This window comes from Oncorhynchus gorbuscha, unplaced genomic scaffold (assembly GCF_021184085.1).
Source record: "Oncorhynchus gorbuscha isolate QuinsamMale2020 ecotype Even-year unplaced genomic scaffold, OgorEven_v1.0 Un_scaffold_1729, whole genome shotgun sequence".
NCBI lineage: Eukaryota > Metazoa > Chordata > Actinopteri > Salmoniformes > Salmonidae > Oncorhynchus > Oncorhynchus gorbuscha.
In genome coordinates this window covers 92,084-115,816 of record NW_025746423.1, presented here as the reverse complement: position 1 = coordinate 115,816, position 23,733 = coordinate 92,084, and the positions used below count along the sequence as shown (strand labels likewise).

Genomic DNA, 23,733 nt, shown 5'->3' with positions numbered 1-23,733 from the left:
GTGTGAAATGGATTCCACACTTGCTGGGGCATGGCAGTCGGTTGCTTCTGGTGCATTTGAGCAGGATGCCACACTTGCTGGGGCACGGCAGTCGGTTCCTTCTGCTGCAGGGGCATTTGAGCTGGATGCCACACTTGCTGGCAGGCACGGCGGTCGGTTCCTTCTGCTGCAGGGGGCATTTGAGCTGGATGCCACACTTCAGCACGGCGGTCGGTTCCTTCTGCTGCAGGGGCATTTGAGCTGGATGCCACACTTGCTGGGGCACGGCGGTCGTATTCTTTTAGAGCATTTGATTAGATGCCACACGGTTGGGGCACAGTGGTTGTTGGCAGGGGCATTTGAGAAGGATGCCATACTTGCTGGGGCACGGCGGTCGGTTGCTTCTGTGGTATTTGAGCTGGATGCCACACTTGCTGGGGCACGGCGGTCGGTTGCTTCTGCTGCAGGGGCATTTGAGCTGGATGCCACACTTGCTGGGGCACGGCGGTGGTTGCTTCTGCTGCAGGGGCATTTGAGCTGGATGCCACACTTGCTGGGCACGGCGCGGTTGCTTCTGCTGCAGGGGGCATTTGAGCTGGATGCCACACTTGCTGGGCAGCACGGCGGTCGGTTGCTTCTGCTGCAGGGGCATTTGAGCTGGATGCCACACTTGCTGGGGCACGGAGGTCATGGCGGTCGGGGGCCCGGCGGCTGCTTCTGCTGCAGGGGCATTTGAGCTGGATGCCACACTTGCTGGGCACGGCGGTCGGTTGCTTCTGCTGCAGGGGCATGATGCCACACTTGCTGGGGCACGGCGGGCGGTTCCTTCTGCTGCATATGTGAGCTGGATGCCACACTTGCTGAGGTTGCTGGGACATGGGGGCCAGTTCCTTCCGCCGATGGCGGCCGGATGTTTCTGTTGCGCTTGCAGTTGAGATTTTGGAGACTTATAATTGCCATATCCTAGAGACTGAAGTGATCCTGCATAGAGCCATGCTGCATTAGAATCCAGTGCAGGAGACCAATCACCTAGGTAAAAATATAAACTGTAAAATGCCAGCCTTTTGAAGGTTATGGAACTGCGTAGCTGTTATTTGAAATGAACTCACCTTCTGATGTAGAACACGTTATCCTCCAATTGGCAGGCAACAAAGCCAAGAAACTCTTCAGGAAAAGAATGTATGTTATAAACATAGCTACCTGTAACACCTGAAGGACAAGGGAAACAAACTAAATCAATACTTAAAAACATACCTGAAAGCGATCCCAATCATCACAGCCATTTTGCCCTCAAAACCTCACCAGTATTCAGAACTAATGGTAGGCATACGTCCTACCAGAATATCCCTTTACTATATTTGCCAGATGTTTGGTTGCTCCTTTTAAAGGAATCCCAGACGCTTCTAATGTCGTTGGCTAATTAAGGACAGCTGTCAGCCACTGAACTACATTCAATTTCTATTTCCAAATTGACCCCTAAATCCTACACCTTGATCTAAACACAAGGATTTAATAGGGATAAGCAATATGGCCACAATTGCATCCAGCCTATCAGAAGGCAAGGAGAAGCAATTAACATATTGCTTTACCCTATCTGATCATTTCAAATGCCCATAAGTGACTAAGTGGTAGGTGTAGGAGCTAGGGTTGATTTGGAATGCAGAAATTTACTCAGGTCTGGTTGATTCTCTAATTGAGATCCTGACAGGTTTGACAGCCCTTACTCTAAAGCACGTGTCAAACTCATTACACGGAGGGCCGAATGTTTGCGGATTTTCACTCCTTCCTTGTACTTGATGGCTGAATTAAGTCCACCAATTACTCCCCTCACCTACAGTAGTTGTCTTGGTCTTAAATGAAAGGAAAAAAAAAAACCTACAGACACTAGGCCCTCCATGGAATGAGTTTGACACCCCCTGCTCTAAAGTAGGAAACACATTTGTCTTAGCACTTCATTGATCGGTTTAAATTATTGCTTGTACAAAATTCACTTGGCTCATTTGAGATTAGAGGCTGAATGAGCAGTTAGGCACCATTATTTTACATGCCTTCTTTAAACCGTGTGTTTCATTCAGCATAGCAACATTAGATGGATAACAGTTTCATTTGCACAAAGTGCAACATCTTAGACAAATTCTGATTTCAGACAGACACCAATTAATAAACACTCATGTTATGCTTTTGATGATCTGAGTCTTTAATTTTTCAGAGGCAAACATACAGTAGGGCTCGTTTGAGTGGTAAGGCTAAAGCAACTGACTGTAGACCAAAGTCAAGAAGTAAAGTCAGGAGAGGTGCATCTGCGACAACCGAAAGTCGGATACTAACTTCATTTTCCAACAGCAAGGCTCAGATCACCATGGCAGTGTTGCCATTGTTTATAAAAGGTTTCCTTTATAATGTAAAACTGTGCTTTGACATATGCATTGATGGGTCTTAGATTTTTAGACTGGGTATCTCTAAAATGCTTTGTGACTACTGCTGATGCAAAAAAGGGCTTTTAAGAAATACATATGGTTGATTGACAGATTTGTATTATTATAAAAATAATATAACAATATTATTATTATCATCATAATCTTTATTATTATTATTACAGGTGAGACATACCCAGAAATGTCAACATCTTGGCAAGTGCTCAAATCTGTACAGCAGCCCCAGACAATCATGTACAGTAGCTCCAACTTACAAGAATGGGTTTACAAGGCAGTGATGAAAAAGTTTATATGAGCGCTAATTAAAACATACAATGATATATATTTGATACAATTACCCATTCAAAACTGTTGTTACAAAATCACTTCTCATTGTGTTCATTTCAAGGTTTCACAAACATAAAACAACTATCTAGTTAATGTTTCTCAGACTAACACACTGTTGAGTTTCCTATTTACTAAAGAACAGTCATTAAGACAAAACACAAAGAGTTGTAATATAATCTGTATACATGTCATTCTATACTGAAGACAGGTCCACTCTGAAAGATTTTTGATGATGTTAATGTGATAACACATTCTTTATTCATCTCTCAATTTAGGATAATATCATGTATTTTTTACTTTACTGAAATTGTATTATTTATGTTGTCTCATACCATGACAATACACTAACTTTTTCGGACATTCGGTGTCCGTTTTATAAAATAATCAAATTTTGGTCATTTTTCCACTGTGCCGGAAAATCCCACAAGAGGGCATAAGCAATCATATTGCAATTGTACAAAACATCACGAATCACGACGTGGCCTTATCTCCAAAACTGAAAATATTTTGAAGCCAAAACTTGGTGAGCGTAGGTTTGGCATAATGGGCAGTTGGCCCCGAACAAGATGGCGTCTAGGCCTCAACGGTTTTTGAGTTATGGCCATTTCTCTGGGATTAAAGGTCCAAAATGAAAATAGAGAAATAATTTTTCCACTTCACGTCAAAGTCAAGGAGCCTCCGGTGTCAATAAAAAAGAACCAGCCATTTATCTATCGTCATTTATGTAAATATATCACTAGCCACTTTAAACAATTTATATAATGTTACTTACCCTACATTATTAATCTCATATGCATATGTATATACTGTACTCTACAACATCGACTGCATCCTTATGTAACACATGTATCACTAGACTTTAACTATGCCACCTTGTTTACTTTGTCTACACTCATCTCATATGTATATACTGTACTCGGTATGCTGCTATGGTGTTTTTTTTCAACACTGTGTATAAGACAGTTTTTGGAATTGTTAGTTAGATTGCATCACTGCATTGTCGGAACTAGAAGCACAAGCATTTCGCTACACTCGCATTAACATCTGCTAACCATGTGTATGTGACAAATAAAATTTGATTTGATTTGATTTAAGAGAAATCTTGACAGATTGGTGATGTTCACAGATAGGTGTTTTTTCCAACGGTTACAGATCAGTTGCGGGGTGGTCTTACGAATCTTTTTTAAAGTGTGCTGCGGGCTCTGCGAGATTTGTGTGATTTTCTATGATTTTCTGAAATAACACACACTCACTAAACCCTCTGTAAATAACTCCGTTCTTAACGTAAAGACTTAAAACTCAGGATTCTGTAAAGGCATACCCCAATCAGGATATGAGTTTATTTATAGCTTCCTGTGCCAACCGGAAGTGCCTTAAATGGTGTCACAGTGGCAGTTTCCAAGGGTTAAAAAGGTCAGATCTTTTCAAAACTTCATATGTGTGATTAGGCAAATCCCAGTCATTTCTCCCAATAGATGTCAAAGAAAAGCTCTCTCTCACACACACACACACAGAAACACACACAGCAAGGATGGAGTGACAAAGTGCTGGCTTAAAGACACACAAAGCCTACAATGGCATTTCCATATTCCCTAGGCCATGCCGGTTCAACGAGATGCCCGGCTTGACCGTAGCTCGCTCGGTCTAAGCACAGCGACCATTAGAAAAGTAGGCCCAAAATGAAGGCTGGCTCAATGTCATTTGCTTTTGGGTGACAGTGAGAGAACTCTTAGAGTGAGAAGCACAATTCGACCTCAGGTACGTTCCTAAGGTCCTCCCGATGCGTGCAAGCCTAACCTTGACCATGTGGCCTTAACCCTTAACAGTTAAAGGTGTTTACATCAAACAGTTTGCATTGACCTCTCTCCCCATAGGAATACATTGCCTGCACCTCTAAATTCAACCTGAAGCCTATGTGGGTTATGAATGCCTAATGAACCTGTCTTCTATGACAGTCCATCAGACCACTATGAGGTCTACCTGTGTCGATTCTAAGCTTCCTGGAGCAACCGGATGTGGTTAAATTGACCCAAAAGGTGTTTTGATGTACATAACCTTCAAAGGTGAAAATGACTACATTCAACTCTGTGTAGATCGTAGATCAGTCAATTGTTAACTTAAAGACTTAAAACTCAGGATTCTGTAAGTTTCTATGTCAGTCAAGACATGTGTTTACTTATAGCTTCCTGTGCCAACCAAAGTGCCTTTAATTGGGTCACACTGTCTGTTTTGAAGGTTAAAAAAAAGTCACATCTTTCCTAAACCTCATATGTGTGACTAGGTAACCTCATGAACTGTAAATCAGTCATTTCTCCCAACAGATGTCAAAGAAAAGCTCTCACACGCACACACAGCAAGGATGGAGTTAAAAGTGCGGTGCTTAAAGACACAGAGAGCAGGCAATGGCATTACCATAATCTCTAGGCCGTGTCGAGTTCAACGAGATATCCCGCTTGACCGTAGCTCGCTCAGTCTAAGCGCAGCGACCATTAGAAAAAAGTAGGCCCAAAATGAAGCCTGCCCCACAACGTCATTTGCTTTTGGGTGACAGAGAGAGAAGCGTTAGGGTGAGAGCACAATTCGACCTCTTGTACGTTCCCTAAGGTCCTCCCGATCCGTGCAAGCCTAACCTTGACCGTGTGGCATTAACCCTTAACAGTTAAAAGAAGGTGTTTACTTCAAAGAGTTTGCATTGACTTCTCCCCATAGGAATACATTGCCTGCACCCCTAAATTCAACCTGAAGTCTATATGGGTTATGAATGCCGTATGAACCTGTCTTCGGTAACAGTCCATCAGGCCACTATGAGGTCTACCTGTGTTGATTCTAAGCTTCCTGGACCAACCGGAAGTGGTTAAAATCACCCTAAAAGTGTTTATCCATACCCTGCCTGCAGTTTGATAGACATAGTGCATTCAACCCTGTGTAAATCAGTCAATTCTAAACGTAAAGACTTAAAACTCAGGATTCTGTAACAGCATACCCCAAGGAGGATATGTGTTGACTCATAGCTTCCTGTGCCAACCGGAAGTGCCATAATTGGTGTCTCTTGGGCTGTTTTCGAGGGGTTAAAAAAGTCAGATCTTTCCAAAACTTCATATATATGTGATTAGGCAACCCCCATGAACATAAGCGCATAAGTAATATGTTTTGTCCATTTTCAATATGATTTCATAGGAAGTCAAAAGTCAAAAGTAAAAAATGTCAAAATTTTGTAAAAAACTTCACACACCCTTAAGAAAGTGCTTTCTGGACCGTTTTTCAAAATTCTTTCAAATTTTGTGTCAATTACACACGTATAAGAACTGTATCAACATACTTTAGTTGTATTTTATTATCATAATTTTTTAAAACTTGTGCATAAGAAATATGATTTGTCCATTTACAATATGATTTCATAGGAAGTCAAAAGTCAAAGTCAAAAGTCACTTTTTATGGGCAAAATGACATAAGAAAATTTGACATGCTCAAAAATCCTGCAGAAATGCAAATTGACTGGCCTGATGAACTCGGGATGGCCGGGCAGTGATAGTTGTTCCTTTCCATCACTCGTTGTGTTGATTTCATCATGTCCATTTGTTTATGTTTTCTCACTTTTGCAAAGTCACTGTGCATTTGCAATATGGTTCAATGGACATGTACCATCACGATTTTGTCATGCTATAAAATCCTGCAGGAATGCAAAATTGACTGGCCTGATGAACACATGATGGCCTGGCAGTGATAGTTGTTCCTTTCCATCACTCGTTGTGTTGATTTCATCATGTACATTTGGTGATGTTTTTCACTATAGAATCATATTGCAAATGCACGTGCATTGTTGTGCAACTGGTAAAAAAATATGGTTGTAAATGCATTTACCAGGACTCCTATTGTCCATGCCTGCTATGGTATACCCTACTACGGCCCTCTATCTATGGGGGCCGTCCTGAGTGCTTTATGGACTGTTTAAAATATTCTGATGGATACGCATTGTTGTGCAACTGGTGATTGAAAATAGGCACCTGGTAACCCAAAAATAAAAATATGGTTGTAAATGCATTTACCGGTCATTCTGATATTAATGCTCGCTATGGGAACACAGGATGGCGGGCAGTGATGTTGTTCCTTTCCATCACTCGTTGTGTTGATTTCATCATGTCCATTTGGTGATGTTTTTTCACTGTTGAATCATATTGCAAGTGCACATGCATTTGCAATATGTTTCAATGGGCATTTACCATTTGAAATTTGACATGCTCAAAAATGCAAAATTGACTGGCCTGATGAACACAGGATGGCCTGGCATTGCTAGTTGTACCTTTCCATCACTCGTTGTGTTGATTTCATCATGTCCATTTGTTTATGTTTCTCACTTTTGCAAAGTCACTGTGCATTTGAAATATGGTTCAATGGGCATGTACCATCACTAATTTGTCATGCTATAAAAATCCTGCAGGAATGCAAAATTGACTGGCCTGATGAACACAGGATGGCCTGGCAGTGATAGTTGTACCTTTCCATTAGCTGTGTTGATTTCATCATGTCCATTTGTTTATGTTTTCTTACTTTTGCAAAGTCACTGTGCATTTGCAATATGGTTCAATGGGCAGGTACCATCACAAATTTGTCATGCTATAAAAATCCTGCAGGAATGTGAAATTGACTGGCCAGATGAACTCGGGATGGCTGGGCAGTGATTCTGGTTAATCTCAATGGCTCGTTAGGGTTGATTTCAGAATGTCACCTTTGGTGATGGTACCTCACTGTTTAAACATATTGCAACTGGACAAGAGACACCAGCAAGTCAACGTCCATCAGTCAATTAGATATCATTCTGACACCAAACTGATACAAACTGACACCAAACACACTTTTTCCAACTCGTTTAGTAGCCAACTATCACATACTTCAGAGCTGGCCCAAAATTCACAACGCCAGGTTCAAACCATAAAAAAACATAAAACACATATTACGTTCTAGCTGTGGGTCCATTTCTTATGTTATGTGTAGGCCTAGCTGTATTCCTAATCCCAAGTTTCGAGATCGAATTTGGTGTCCGAGCAAAACCTAAATTGGTGCTGAAAATCCACTTTTACCTTGACTTGCTACGGGGTCCTTGAATGAGCTATCGGACAGAAACGTTGGGTTCTGTCTCTATGGGCCGAGGACGGTCGCAATGCACCTGAGTCTTGTGTCTCTGAGACTTTTCTAAATGTTGTCATTTTCGTAATGGTCAAAATGAATTGAAGTCATTGCACATGTACGAGGCTGTTTCTCGGCCTAGAACCTTTCTAATGGTCGTAACTCACCACGCACTATCGACCGGAGGTCTAGAACATGATTCTAAAGTTTGGAACTCTAGGTCACGGTTCTTTAAAAGTTCCAACAAGGTTAACTAATGCAGGCAGTGTGTGTCTCTACGCACCCCAATGGGTCCCTACTTCCAAGCTGTGTGTGTGTGTGATTTAGTTTTCCTTTGAAATTTTACGGGACAAATGACTGATTTACATATATGAAGTTTTGGAAAGATCTGACTTTTTTAACCCCTCGAAACAGCCCAAGAGACACCAATTATGGCACTTCCGGTTGGCACAGGAAGCTATGAGTCAACACATATCCTCCTTGGGGTATGCTGTTACAGAATCCTGAGTTTTAAGTCTTTACGTTTAGAATTGACTGATTTACACAGGGTTGAATGCACTATGTCTATCAAACTGCAGGCAGGGTATGGATATACACTTTAGGGTGATTTTAACCACTTCCGGTTGGTCCAGGAAGCTTAGAATCAACACAGGCCTCATACTGGCCTGATGGACTGTTACCAAAGACAGGTTCATACGGCATTCATAACCCATATAGGCTTCAGGTTGAATTTAGGAGTGCAGGCAATGTATTCCTATGGGGAGAGAAGTCAATGCAAACTGTTTGATGTAAACACCTTCTTTTAACTGTTAATGGTTAATGCCACATGGTCAAGGTTAGGCTTGCACGGATCGGGGGGACCTTAGGAACGTAACTGAGGTCGAATTGTGCTTCTCACCCTAACGGTTCTCTCACTGTCACCGAAAAGCAAATGACGTTGTGGGGCAGGCTTCATTTTGGGCCTACTTTTCTAATGGTCGCTGCGCTTAGACCGAGCGAGCTACGGTCAAGGGATATCTCGTTGAACTCGGCACGGCCTAGAGATTATGTTTATGCCATTGCCTGCTCTCTGTGTCTTTGAGCAGTGCACTTTTAACTCCATCCTTGCTGTGTGTGCGTGTGAGAGCTTTTCTTTGACATCTGTTGGGAGAAATGACTGATTTACAGTTCATGAGGGTTACCTAGTCACACATATGAAGTTTAGGAAAGATGTGACTTTTAACCCCTTCAAAACTGACAGTGTGACCCAATTAAAGGCACTTCCGGTTGGCACAGTAAGCTATAAGTAAACACGTCTTGATTGACATAGACAGTTACAGAATCCTGAGTTTTAAGTCTTTAAGTTAAGAATTGACTGATCTACGATCTACACAGGGTTGAATGGAGTCATTTTCACCTTTGAAGGTTATGTACATCAAAACACCTTTTGGGTCAATTTAACCACTTCTGGTTGCTCCAGGAAGCTTAGAATCGACACAGGTAGACCTCATAGTGGTCTGATGGACTGTCATAGAAGACAGGTTCATATGTATTCATAACCCACATAGGCATCAGGTTGAATTTAGAGGTGCAGGCAATGTATTCCTATGGGGGAGAGAGGTCAATGCAAACTGTTTGATGTAAACACCTTTTAACTGTTAATGGTTAATGCCACATGGTCAAGGTTAGGCTTGCACGGATCGGGGGACCTTAGGAACGTACCTGAGGTCGAATTGTGCTTCTCACCCTAACAGTTCTCTCACTGTCACCCAAAAGCAAATGACATTGAGGGCCAGCCTTCATTTTGGGCCTACTTTTCTAATGGTCGCTGTGCTTAGACCGAGCGAGCTACGGTCAAGCGGGGCATCTCGTTGAACTCGGCATGGCCTAGAGAATATGGAAATGCCATTGTAGGCTTTGTGTGTCTTTAAGCACCGCACTTTGTCACTCCATCCTTGCTGTGTGTGTGTTTCTGTGTGTGAGAGAGCTTTTCTGTGACATCTATTGGGAGAAATGACTGACTTACAGTTTATGGGGGTTGCCTAATCACACATATGAAGTTTTGAAAAAAGATCTGACCTTTTTAACCCTTGGAAACTGCCACTGTGACACCATTTAAGGCACTTCCGGTTGGCACAGGAAGCTATAAATAAACTCATATCCTGATTGGGGTATGCCTTTACAGAATCCTGAGTTTTAAGTCTTTACGTTAAGAACGGAGTTATTTACAGAGGGTTTAGTGAGTGTGTGTCATTTCAGAAAATCATAGAAAATCACACAAGTCTCGCAGAGCTCCGCAGCACACTTTAAAAGATTCGTAAGAACACCCCGCAACTGGATCTGTAACCGTTTTTTTTTTAAAACTATCCGTGAACATCACCAATCTGTCATCGTAAATGCGATTTCTCTTAAATGACGATAGATAAATGGCTGGTTCTTTTTTTATTGACACTGGAGGCTCCTTGACTTTGACATGAAGTGGAAAAATAATTTCTCTATTTTCATTTTGGACCTTTAATCCCAGATAAATGGCCATAACTCAAAACCAATTTGAGGCCTAGACGCCATCTTGTTCGGGGCCAACTGCCCATTATGCCAAACCTACGCTCACCAAGTTTCGGCCCGAGAAATATTTTCCGTTTGAGATAAGGCCCCATCGTGAATCGTGATGTTTTGTCCAATAGCAATATGATTGCTTATGCCCTCTTGTGGATATTCCAGGACAGCGGAAAAATGACCAAAATCTTATTTTTGTGAAACGGAAACCGAATGTCCCACAAAGTTCATTTGATGACTTCCCAGGTCCGGCCCTGCCGCCCCACCCGTCCGCAAAATTTTACAAACGATTTTGGACGTCTAGTAAGGGAGACCGTACATTTGCAATATCGGACTTTCTCACTAACCCATACAGCAACTGTCAAAATCTTCCCTTATGTAAATGCCATTGAACCATTTACAAATGCACAGTGACTTTGCAAAAGTGAGAAAAACAAATTGACATAATGAAAACACGAGTGATGGAAGGAACAACCGTCACTGCATGGACCATCTATTGTTCATCAGCCAGTCAATTTCGTGCATTTCTGCAGTATTTTTGAGCATGTCAAATTTCTTATATTTGGCCCCCAAAAAGAGTGACTTTTGACTTCCTACGAAATCCTATTGCAAATGGACAACACATATGCCTTATGCGAAAAGTTTAACCCCTTTCTGGTACCATCAGCGGTGCAGACGTTCTCTGTGGTCCCCTTGAAGCCAAGTGATCTACACCCGTGTGTTTAGAACACTCATTTAGAATGCTCGTTGAGAACAGTTTGAATGACGCAACAATCAAGTTTGAGCTGGCCACACTTTTTTCAGAAACTATTTACACAAACACAGTCCTTACAAAGTTATGTCCAGAATGTCTCAGAGTTTATTTTTGGATGCATTGTTCAGATATTCACAGAAGAAGATATAGCATAACACAATCATCCTAACTGAAAAATGTAGGTTACATTTGTCCTAGCTGAGGAAAGATTGACCCAACACAAGCAGTCATATTTTCTAACTCTCGGCTGATAAACTACAATATGAATTAGCTAATAGCATTTACTGTATATATCAATCACATCATGGGTGAGTGAGCTCACTCATTGAATTGGAAATAACTAGGTAAAACACTTTATAGCCAGTTTACTTTTTATTCAGAAACCGAAGATAATAAAAGACGAGATGAGTTTATCCATTTGTAGTATATGTTGAAGGGGTGTGTCATCTAACGTCGTCACTATCCCACCATTTTAATTTCCGGAAGTCCTCAAAAATTTGTGAACTCTTACTCACCTCATTTTGTTATAACATCTTTGGTCAAACAGACGTGGAATCCTAGAATGCATTGTTGTATGTCAACAAACATGGCTACACAGCTGGAATTAGCTTAGCTCATCATAATCAGTAGGCCAACCTTCAAAAAAAAGCATTTTACACATATATGTGCCCATTACAATCTGTGTGTAATGATATTCGTCTGCTGTTTGAAGAAAGTCAGACTGGGAAATGCAGCTTGTAGGAGTTACCATGACTTTTAATGAAGAATAATGCGGTACATGAGATAACTGAAAATACGAAAAACAACAAACGAGTGAAAAACATACAGCCTATCTGGTGACTAACACTAAGACAGGTAAGCAATTGCCCACGAAATACAACGCGGCACTCAGGCTGCCTAAATACGGTTCCCCTAATCCGAGACAACTAGAATCAGCTGACTCCACTCAGGGAATCACCAGTAGCCAAGCTAACTAGACACACCCCCTAATAATACACCCTCCCAATTAATACAACCCCAATCTGAAATACAACATATAAACCCATGTCACACCCCTGGCCTACCCAAACATATAACAAAAACACAAGATACAATGACCAAGGCGTGACAGAACCCCCCTAAGGTGCGGACTCCGGGACGCACCTCAAGAGCATAGGGAGGGTCCGGGTGGGCGTCTGTCCATGGTGGCGGTTCTGGCTCAGGACGTGGACCCCACTCCATAAATGTCCTAGTTCTTCCCCTTCGTCCTAGGATAATCCACCTTCTCCGCCGACCATGGCCTAATAGTCCTCACCCCTGATCCCCACATAACTGAGGGGCAGCTTGGGACAGAGGGGCAGCTCGGGACAGAGGGGGCAGCCCGGGACAGAGGGGCAGCCCGGGACAGAGGGGCAGCCCGGGACAGAGGGGGCAGCCAGGGGACAGAGGGGCAGCCCGGGGACAGAGGGGCAGCCCGGGACCGGCAGCCCGGTACTGAGGGGAAGCAGCCCGGCACTGAGGGGGAAGCCCGGTACTGAGGGGAAGCCCGGTACTGAGGGGAAGCCCGGTACTGAGGGGAAGCCCGGTACTGAGGGGAAGCCCGGTACTGAGGGGAAGCTCGGTACTGAGAGTGAAAGCTCGGTGAGAGGAAGCTCAGTACTGAGAGGAAGCTCAGTACTGAAAGGGAGCCCAGTACAGAGGAAGCTCAGTACTGAGTGGAAGCTCAGGCAGGTAGTAGGTCTTAAATCCTGGCTGGCTGGTGGACCTGGATGATTAAGTCTGGCCGATCTAGAAGATCTTGGTAGACTGGCACTTCTGGCGGATCCTGGCAGACTGGCACTTGGCGGATCCTGGCAGACTGGTGACGCTGGGCCGACTGGCGGCGCTGGGCAGACAGGGAGACTCCGGCAGCGCAGGGGGAGGGAGAAAGGCTCTGGCTGCGCTGAACAGGTGAGGCGCACTGGGACGCGCTGGGCCGACTGGGAGCACTGGTGGCGCTGGACACAGGAGACTCCGGCAGCGCAGGGAGAGGAGAAAGGCTCTGGCTGCGCTAAACAGGCGTAGAGATCCGATAGCGCAGGAGAAGAGAACAGCTCTGGTTGCGCTAAACAAGCGGAGACTCCGGCAGCGCAGGAGGAGAAAGCACTGGCTGCGCTGAACAGGCGAGGCGCACTGGAGGACTGGTGCGTGGTGCTGGAACTGGTGGTACTGGCGCTGAGGTTTCTGGCACAGGAAGCCTGGTGCGGGGAGCTGCTACCGGAGGACTGGTGTGTATAGTGGCTCTGGATAGACCGGACCGTGCAGGCGCACTGGAGCTCTTGAGCACCGAGCCTGCCCAAGCTTACCTGGCTCGATGCCCACTCTAGCCCGGCCAATAGGAAGGGCTGGTATGAGTCGCAGCTGGCTCTGCACCCGCACTGGAAACACCGTGCGCTCCATAGCATAACACGGTGCCTGCCCGGTCTCTCTAGCCCAACGGTGAGCACAGGGAGTATGCACAGGGTTTCCTACCTGGCATAACTATTCTCCCTTTAGCCCCCCAATAAAAATTTTGGGGTGACTTTCCGTTTCCAACCGCGCCGCAGTGCTGCCTCCTCATACTCACGCCTCTCCGCATTAGCTACTCTATTTCCTCCCTGGGACGGCGTGATATTTTCCCCTCGGCTGCGCCCAGGGTCCTTTTCCGTCTATCATCTCCCAAGACCAGAAGTCCTCATATTGCTGCTCACAATTAACAGGGAGAGTAGGCTCAGGTCTGACTCTTGACTCTGCCACTCTCTCTCTGCGCTTTCTCCTGCTACCCGGTTTCGCCCTGTATAGCCGTGCTCTCCTTTTCGATTCCATCCGTGTATAGCCCTCTCTTTCGCATTGCTGTAGGGAATCCCAGGCGGGCTCTTGCACTCGCTCTGGGTCGGACGCCCACCTGTCGATTTCTTCCCACGCCGTATAATCCCTGCTTCTGCCGTCCATATCGCCCTCCTTATTCCTGCCAGTTCACACGCCGTCGGGTCTGTGAATCGTGGTGGGCGATTCTGTAATGATATTCGTCTGCTGTTTGAAGAAAGTCAGACCGGAATGTAGCGTGTAGGTTACTCATGACTTTTAATGAAGAATAATGCACATGAGATAACTGAAAATACGAAAACAACAAACGAGTGAAACAAATACAGCCTATCTGGTGACTAACAGTAAGACAGGTACACCGCCCACGAAATACAACGACTCAGGCTGCCTAAATACGGTTCCCAATCCGAGACAACTAGAATCAGCTGACTCCAATTAGGAATCGCCTCAGGCAGCCAAGCCTAACTAGACACACCCTAATAATACACACTCCAATTAATACAACCCCAATACGAAATACAACATATAAACCCATGTCACACCCTGGCCTACCCAAACATATAACAAAAACACAAGATACAATGACAAAGGCGTGACACTGTGCAAGAATCGGAATGCATGAGTTGTCACCTAGAATTGAAAACATGTGATTAAAATCGTAAATACACAAATAATTACCACAAAACATTTTCTGATAGTGATTTATTGATACAAGTGGCGCGTGCCGGCAGTCAACCACGTAACCTCCCACTCTGCGCCATTCAGTGTTGTTGTTTATGTATGTAGCTAGTGAGCTAAGCTGTAGCATTAACAATGTCTTTCAAAAGGAGACAACTCACAAATGTGGAAATTCTGGATATTTTTTAAAATTCTGACAATGAGTCTGAGTATGAAAGTCAGGAATCAGATTCTGACAGTGACAGTGAGGAGCTGCCCTCAACCTTGTCGCCATTGAGAACCCTGAATCTGAATTTCCTTGTCAACTGAGGAAGTACCAGGTCCCTTTGAAGATGCTGGTGGTGATGGAGGCAGACCCACAGTGGATGAATTACAGGAGTTCTGTGGTAGCTGGAAGGCCATCAGTCATTTCACCCCACCTGGCCCTGCTGTCTGCTTTGACGAGTCCCAGTCTGGAGTGCAATTCCCTTGCCATTTCCAACTGAGGCAGAGTGCTTCAAGTTGTTTCTCACAGAGGAGCTGGTGGGAGAGATAGTTGAGGAGACCAATCACTATGCCTTAGAGCTACAGGAGAAGAGAGAGCCAGGAGTGAGGGGGAAACTCGCTAAATGGGTGACAACCACAATTAGTGAAATGTATACCTTCCTGGTGACAGTCCTTCTCATGGGAATAGTAAAGAAGAACTCCCTAAGAGAATACTGGAGCACAGATCCTATGTTTGCAACTCCCTTCTTTGCCTCCCTTTTCCCAAGATCGCTTCCTAGTTCTGCTGCGATGCCTGCATTTTGTCAACAATGCTACTGCCATCCTAAGTGACCCGTTATACAAAATAAGAAATGTTCTTACCAGCCTGACATCAGCATTTGGTCGGGTCTTTGTGCCATACAAGGACCTATGCATTGATGAGTCCCTGATGTTATGGAAAGGCAGGCTGGCGTTCCGTCAATATATTCCCTCCAAAAGGCACAGGTTTGGAGTCAAGTTCTTTGTCATGTGCGACGTGAAGACAGGATTTGTCCAGGATATTATAGTTTACACAGGGTCCACCACTGACATCAAACATTATGAGGGGCTTGGGGTGTCAGGGTCCGTGGTGATGACCATGCTGGCTCCTCATCTCGGCAAGGGACACACTTTGTACGTGGACAATTGGTACAGCAGTCCCACACTCTTCCAGCATCTGCTCTCCAACAGCACAGGGGGCCTGTGGCACAGTCAGGTCGAACCGGAAGGGGATGCCGGCATTCGGATGCAGGAAGATGCAGAGAGGGGAGCTGGAGTTCCAGGAGAACGGTCAACAGCTGGCAGTAAAGTGGCATGACAAGCGAGACGTCCATGTCCTCTCCACTGTCCATACAGCAACCATGTCGGCCACAGGGAAGGTGGACCACCTGACCGGAGAGAGAAAAGATCAAACCAGATTGTGTGCTTGATTATAACCTCAAAATGGGGGCCGTGGATAAGGCAGACATGATAAACAGCTTTGTGGAATGCACACGGAAAACGAACAAGTGGTATAAGAAGATATTTTTCCATCTGATCGACACTGCTGTCCTCAACAGCAGCATAGTTCACCGCCAACTAACAGGTGAGATGATTACTGAACAAGGTATTTTTGTAATTGGATGTACAGTTCACATACAAATCCATTATGCAAGTATAGTGACAATATCTCACCCACCTACCCATTGCCTCATCATCCTCTAACTTTCCTCATCCTCCCCACCCTCATAGGTAAAGTAATTACCTACCAAAAATACAGAGAGAACCTCATTAGAGAGCTGCTGGAGGAGCACCACACCCTCGGCGCCCATCCACTGGGGGTCGTCCTGCTGTAGACAATCCCCTACGCCTCACTGCACGACATTTTCCCTGTAAAGTCCCTCAAACTGCTTCTCACGGTAGTCGCACACGGAGGCATTGCAAAGTCTGCCTGTCTGGCGCCAGGAGAAGTAAGCAGAGGAAGATGACAAAATACATGTGTCTAGCTTGTGATACACCTCTATGTATTTCACCATGCTTTGAGGAGTATCACATGCTCAAGCATTATTGAGCACATCTGCAGCAATAGGTGACTGACCTGACATGTGACTTGACAGGTGACCAGCCATGATACTATGCCTTAGAGATGGGGGTGGAAATGCAGTTGTTGTTCAGTCACTGCATGGATATTAAATATGGGTTATGCATATTCAGTCTTTTGTCCTCTAGTAAAACAAGTTGTTGTACCAACTACCAGTACTGCAATAAAATAAATGAATATTACATATTGGTACATGTGTTTTCTTGCTGTGTTTTCATCTAGTACAACTGTTAAGGAGTGTACGTTAGCATACAAAAGCTGTCCTCATTCTTCAGCTCCAAAGATGTCCAGCTCCAGTTATGATATTGGCAAATAATGTTTCTGGTTTCTGAAAGTACAGAATAAAGAGGAATTATTCATTAGAATACAATATAAGGATATAGCAATAAAACAATACTACAAAGAAGTAACATAATAAACACTGCTATAAAAAAATAGTTTATTGCATTCACAAAATCACAGATTTGAGTTATAACAGTAAGAAACTAACTTTTGAGCTCCACAAGGGGGCAAGGCAGGGCAGAACAGAGCTATGCTGAATAGACCAAATAAACAAACCATGGTCATATTTATTTAACTAGACAAGTAATTTAAGAACAAAATATTATTTACAATGATGGCCTACACCGGCCAAACTCGGACAACGCTGGGCCAATTGTGCGCTGCACTATGGGACTCCCAATCACAGCCAGTTGTGATACAGCCTGGATTTGAACCAGGGTGTCTGTAGTGCCATAGACCGCTGCGCCACTTGGAAGTCATAAGGCCAGGGTAGCTTCAAAATACAACACATGCTAATAGTTTGACGCAACTAGCATCGTTTTACAGAGCTAATAGAATGTAGCTAGGTAAGCATGATTGACAATAACACCAGTTATAAGGAATATATTATGATCTACAGCTACAACGGCATACGGAAACTATTATTATAACGTAATAAGGCACTGAAGGAAACGCAGCCTGGATTTGAACCAGGGAGTCTGTAGTGACGCCTCTAGTACTGATGTGCTGTGCCTTTGACCGCTGCACCACTTGAGAGTCATAAGGCCATGGAAGCTTCAAAATGCAATACAAGATAATACTTGACACATTTAGCATTGTTTTACAGAGCTAATAGAAGAATGTGGCTTCATAAGCACGATTGACTATAACACCATAAAGGTTATAAAATGAGTAACGTTACCACGTGTCCACGGTGATAAAGAATATACACAAATATATTATGCTCCATACATACAGTACGCTACAATAGAAATGTGGAATAGAAAATGTGAACACGTGTGCAGATCCTGTTCTGACGGGAGATGAGCAATGTCTGCAGACATGAACTGCACAAACAATTGGGAAGTGCTTGGGGAATTTTGTCCGTGTCAGAAATGTCCCAAAAATGTAATTATCCGCAAAAGTAAAAATGACTATTTTTATGTGAATGAATGAGGCGGAACACACCTACATTCAAACTGTTTAGAAAATAAAAACTTGTTTGAAAATCATTTGAAATTGAAGTTAAAACAACCTATAAATATAAACAGGCTGCGTGCTTTAGTTTGAGGGCAGCGCGGATCAAATGTGTACTATTACGTATCAATCACATTCTGGAATGGAGAGACATTCTAACATCACGTGCATAAAAAAAAAACTCATGCTGGGGTGGCCGTTAGAGATATTTGGAACTCACGCATGAAAGGGTTAAAAATGAAAAAGTGTTAATTTGACAAGTATATTCAAGTTCTTAAACATGTGTAATTGACATAACTATCAAAGAATTTCAAACAGTCCAGAAAGCTTTAAGGGTGATAAGTTTGACAAAATCATTTTATCCAATTTTTCTTGCTTTTGGATGTTGACTTGGAGTTGCATTTGCAATATGAAAAACCACAGTGGAGCGCACAAATCAACGGGTGGGATCGGACACAGTGTATATGGTTTGTCCAATGCCAATGACTTCCCATTCATTTGTCCATTTCAGGGGGGTATTCCCTTACATTTAATAAACAATGGAGGCCACTGTGTTCTTAGGGCCCTTCAATGCTTCAGACATTTTAGTACACTTCCCCAGATCTCTTAATCAGGGATTTGTCTGACAGTCTCACTGTATACAATGCATGCCTACATCTAAAGTATGAACATATGAGGAATGTCTGACAACTCACCCCATCACAAATGCTCTTATGTAGACCCAAGCTTTTATTTTGAATCAGTAGCAAAGGTAAAAGATGAGAACACCAAAGAATTAACTGAACAGTAGTCTTTTTTACTACGGACTGCACACCACCTGTTCTCAATTAGCAAGCAATGGACATGAAACATTTCAAAAGAGACAAGGCATTTTTTAAAGTCAAATTGTTTATTGATTCCATCACACTAGAGTAGCAAGAACACCAGCAACTTCCTGGTCTAAAAGCAGAAAGAAATGCAAACAGTGTCAGCAACACAGAATGTTAAGTAACAAATGTCAACAACAATACTCACCATTAGAGCTTCTAGAGGATGAATCCATTATATTTCCCTGTTGATAGATATATGGTTGGTACAAAGGCCTTCAAATTCAGAGAGCAAAGTTCAGAGCAGGTTAAAGTGAACCATTACCTTGCAGAATCCTTCACTCGTGTTGGATATATGCTTGGTGCACCAATGCTAACATTACCGTCCTTGGGAGCATTTCCACTGTCAACAGGCATTGCCTCCCTAGGAGTGTAGCTGATTTGGGAGACTCAGTTCTGCCATTCTTGTAGTGCGATTTGAAACTGTAGGAAGAGATTGGGATGACACCCGACTGTTCAACAATGCTGGCCTGAGAACTACCAGAGGCACCATCTTCAGTGCTTTCGTAGTGCTTCTGCTGAGAATTTGGGGCCAGTTGCTGCTGGGAAATTTGGGCTACATGCCAAAATTGCTGAGGAATGGGGTTGGGTTGTTGCTGGGCCATTTGAGCTGGATACCTCACTTGCTGGGGCTCGGCCAGTTCCTTCTGCTGCTGGGGCTCGGCGTTCCTTCTGCTGCGGGGCTCGACGGCCAGTTCCTTCTGGGGCTGCTGGGGCTCGGCGGCCAGTTCCTTCTGCTGCTGGGGCTCGACGGCCAGTTCCTTCTGCTGCTGGGGCTCGAATGGAGATGGATGCCAGTTCCTTCTGCTGCTGGGGCTCGACGGCCAGTTCCTTCTGCTGCTGGGGCTCGACGGCCAGTGCTGCTGGGGCTCGGCGCCAGTTCCTTCTGAGTTCCTTCTGCTGCTGGGGCTCGACGGCCAGTTCCTTCTGCTGCTGGGGCTCGAGGCCAGTTCCTTCTGCTGCTGGACATTTTAGCTGGATGCCACACGAGCGGAGGCTGCTGGACAATGGCGGCCAGATGATTCTCCTGTTGGAGCATTTTTAGCTCGATACCACATTTGCTGGGGCATGGCAGTCAGTTCCTTCTGCTGAGGTTCAGGGGCCGGTTGCTTCTGATTCAGAATTTGAGCTGGATGCCACGCTTGCTGGGGCGTGGTGGATGGTTGCTTTTTGCTGCTGAGGTTCAGTGGATGTTCGATTGTTGGACATTTGAGCTGGATGCCACACCTGCTGAGGTTGCTGGGTTATGGTGGTTGGTTCCTTCTGCAGTAGAGGCTTAGGGGCTAGTTGCTTCTGCTGGGGAAACTGAGCAGGATGCCACCCCAGCTGGGGCACGGCGGTCGGTTGCTTCTGCTGCAGGGGCATTAGAGCAGGATGCCACACTTGCTGGGGCACGGTGGTCGGTTGCTTCTGCAGTGTATGAAATGGATTCCACACTTGCTGGGGCACGGCGGTCGGTTGCTTCTGCTGCAGGGGCATTAGAGCAGGATGCCACACTTGCTGGGGCGTGGTGGATGGTTGCTTCTGCTGCTGAGGTTCAGTGGATGTTCGATTCTTGGACATTTGAGCTGGATGCCACACCTGCTGAGGTTGCTGGGTTATGGTGGTTGGTTCCTTCTGCAGTAGAGGCTTAGGGGCTAGTTGCTTCTGCTGGGGAAACTGAGCAGGATGCCACCCCAGCTGGGGCTCTGCGTTCGGTTGATTCTGCAGCAGGGGCATTAGAGCAGGATGCCACACTTGCTGGAGCACGGTGGTCGGTTGCTTCTTTAGTGTATGAAATGGATTCCACACTTGCTGGGGCACGGCGGTCGGTTGCTTCTGCTGCAGGGGCATTAGAGCAGGATGCCACACTTGCTGGGGCATGGCGGTCGGTTGCTTCTGCAGTGTGTGAAATGGATTCCACACTTGCTGAGGCACGGCGGTCGGTTGATTCTGCTGCAGGGGCATTTGAGTAGGATGCAACACTTGCTGGGGAAAGGCGGTCGGTTGCTTCTGCAGTGTGTGAAATGGATTCCACACTTGCTGAGGCACAGCGGTCGGTTGCTTCTGCTGCAGGGGCATTTGAGTAGGATGCAACACTTGCTGGGGCACGGCGGTCGGTTGCTTCTGCAGTGTGTGAAATGGATTCCACACTTGCTGGGGCATGGCAGTCGGTTGCTTCTGGTGCATTTGAGCAGGATGCCACACTTGCTGGGGCACGGCGGTCGGTTGCAGTGTGTGAAATGGATTCCACACTTGCTGGGGCACGGCAGTCGGTTGCTTCTGCAGTGTTTGAAATGGATTCCACACTTGCTGGGGCATGGCAGTCGGTTGCTTCTGCAGTGGTGAAATGGATTCCACACTTGCTGGGGCATGGCAGTCGGTTGCTTCTGCAGTGTGTGAAATGGATTCCACACTTGCTGGGGCATGGCAGTCGTTTGCTTCTGGTGTGTGAAATGGATTCCACACTTGCTGGGGCATGGCAGTCGGTTGCTTCTGGTGCATTTGAGCAGGATGCCACACTTGCTGGGGCACGGCAGTCGGTTCCTTCTGCTGCAGGGGCATTTGAGCTGGATGCCACACTTGCTGGGGCACGGCGGTCGGTTCCTTCTGCTGCAGGGGCATTTGAGCTGGATGCCACACTTGCTGGGCACGCAGTCGGTTCCTTCTGCTGCAGGGGCATTTGAGCTGGATGCCACACTTGCTGGGGCACGGCGGTCGGTTCCTTCTGCTGCAGGGGCATTTGATTGGATGCCACACTTGCTGGGGCACAGTGGTTTCTTTTGCAGCATTTGAGATTAGGATGCCACACTTGCTGGGGCACAGTGGTTGCTTCTGTGGCATTTGAGAAGGATGCCATACTTGCTGGGGCACGGCGGTCGGTTGCTTCTGCTGGTATTTGAGCTGGATGCCACACTTGCTGGGGCACGGCGGTCGGTTGCTTCTGCTGCAGGGGCATTTGAGCTGGATGCCACACTTGCTGGGGCACGGCGGTCGGTTGCTTCTGCTGCAGGGGCATTTGAGCTGGATGCCACACTTGCTGGGGCACGGCGGTCGGTTGCTTCTGCTGCAGGGGCATTTGAGCTGGATGCCACACTTGCTGGGGCACGGAGGTCGGTTGCTTCTGCTGCAGGGGCATTTGAGCGGGATGCCAAACTTGCTGGGGCTCGGCGGTCGGTTCCTTCTGCTGCAGGGGCATTTGAGCTGGATGCCACACTTGCTGGGGCACGGCGGTCGGTTGCTTATGCGTCAGCATGTGAGCTTGATGCCACACTTGCTGGGGCACGGCGGGCGGTTGCTTCTGTTGCAGCATGTGAGCTGGATGCCACACTTGCTGAGGTTGCTGGGACATGGGGGCCAGTTCCTTCCGCCCGATGGCGGCGGATGTTTCTGTTGCGCTTGCAGTTGAGATTTTGGAGACTTATAATTGCCATATCCTAGAGACTGAAGTGATCCTGCATAGAGCCATGCTGCATTAGAATCCAGTGCAGGAGACCAATCACCTAGGTAAAAAATATAAACTGTAAAATGCCAGCCTTTGAAGGTTATGGAACTGCGTAGCTGTTATTTGAAATGAACTCACCTTCTGATGTAGAACACGTTATCCCTCCAATTAGCAGGCAACAAAGCCAAGAAACTCTTCAGGAAAAAGAATGTATGTTATAAACATAGCTACCTGTAACACCTGAAGGACAAGGGAAACAAACTAAATCAATACTTAAAAACATACCTGAAAGCGATCCCAATCATCACAGCCATTTTGCCCTCAAAACCTCACCAGTATTCAGAACTAATGGTAGGCATACGTCCTACCAGAATATCCCTTTACTATATTTGCCAGATGTTTGGTTGCTCCTTTTAAAGGAATCCCAGACGCTTCTAATGTCGTTGGCTAATTAAGGACAGCTGTCAGCCACTGAACTACATTCAATTTCTATTTCCAAATTGACCCCTAAATCCTACACCTTGATCTAAACACAAGGATTTAATAGGGATAAGCAATATGGCCACAATTGCATCCAGCCTATCAGAAGGCAAGGAGAAGCAATTAACATATTGCTTTACCCTATCTGATCATTTCAAATGCCCATAAGTGACTAAGTGGTAGGTGTAGGAGCTAGGGGTTGATTTGGAATGCAGAAATTTACTCAGGTCTGGTTGATTCTCTAATTGAGATCCTGACAGGTTTGACAGCCCTTACTCTAAAGCACGTGTCAAACTCATTACACGGAGGGCCGAATGTTTGCGGATTTTCACTCCTTCCTTGTACTTGATGGCTGAATTAAGTCCACCAATTACTCCCCTCACCTACAGTAGTTGTCTTGGTCTTAAATGAAAGGAAAAAACAAAAACCTACAGACACTAGGCCCTCCATGGAATGAGTTTGACACCCTGCTCTAAAGTAGGAAACACATTTTGTCTTAGCACTTCATTGATCGGTTTAAATTATTGCTTGTACAAAATTCACTTGGCTCATTTGAGATTAGAGGCTGAATGAGCAGTTAGGCACCATTATTTTACACATGCCTTCTTTAAAACCGTGTGTTTCATTCAGCATAGCAACATTAGATGGATAACAGTTTCATTTGCACAAAGTGCAACATCTTAGACAAATTCTGATTTCAGACAGACACCAATTAATAAACACTCATGTTATGCTTTTGATGATCTGAGTCTTTAATTTTCAGAGGC

The 23,733-nt window shown here is 45.2% G+C and overlaps 1 protein-coding gene, 1 long non-coding RNA gene and 1 pseudogene across 2 annotated transcripts; 1 reads left to right on the top strand and 2 right to left on the bottom strand.

The window, feature by feature from the left end:
- The first annotated feature begins 14,987 nt into the window (after window positions 1–14,987).
- Window positions 14,988–16,088, top strand: LOC124023937 (annotated as a pseudogene).
- A 2,978-nt stretch (window positions 16,089–19,066) lies between these two features.
- Window positions 19,067–19,700, bottom strand: LOC124023935. Its single transcript, XR_006836807.1, has 3 exons — window positions 19,328–19,700; window positions 19,211–19,247; window positions 19,067–19,135 (listed from the first exon to the last, which is right to left on the bottom strand). It is a non-coding gene; the product is annotated as an uncharacterized LOC124023935 (long non-coding RNA).
- A 457-nt stretch (window positions 19,701–20,157) lies between these two features.
- Window positions 20,158–21,901, bottom strand: LOC124023936 (bromodomain-containing protein DDB_G0280777-like). The gene is made up of 3 exons (XM_046338100.1): window positions 21,802–21,901; window positions 21,405–21,712; window positions 20,158–21,195 (listed from the first exon to the last, which is right to left on the bottom strand). Exons 1-3 carry the CDS (start codon window positions 21,899–21,901, stop codon window positions 20,158–20,160), a joined length of 1,446 nt encoding a protein of 481 aa, XP_046194056.1.
- Window positions 21,902–23,733: the final 1,832 nt, after the last annotated feature.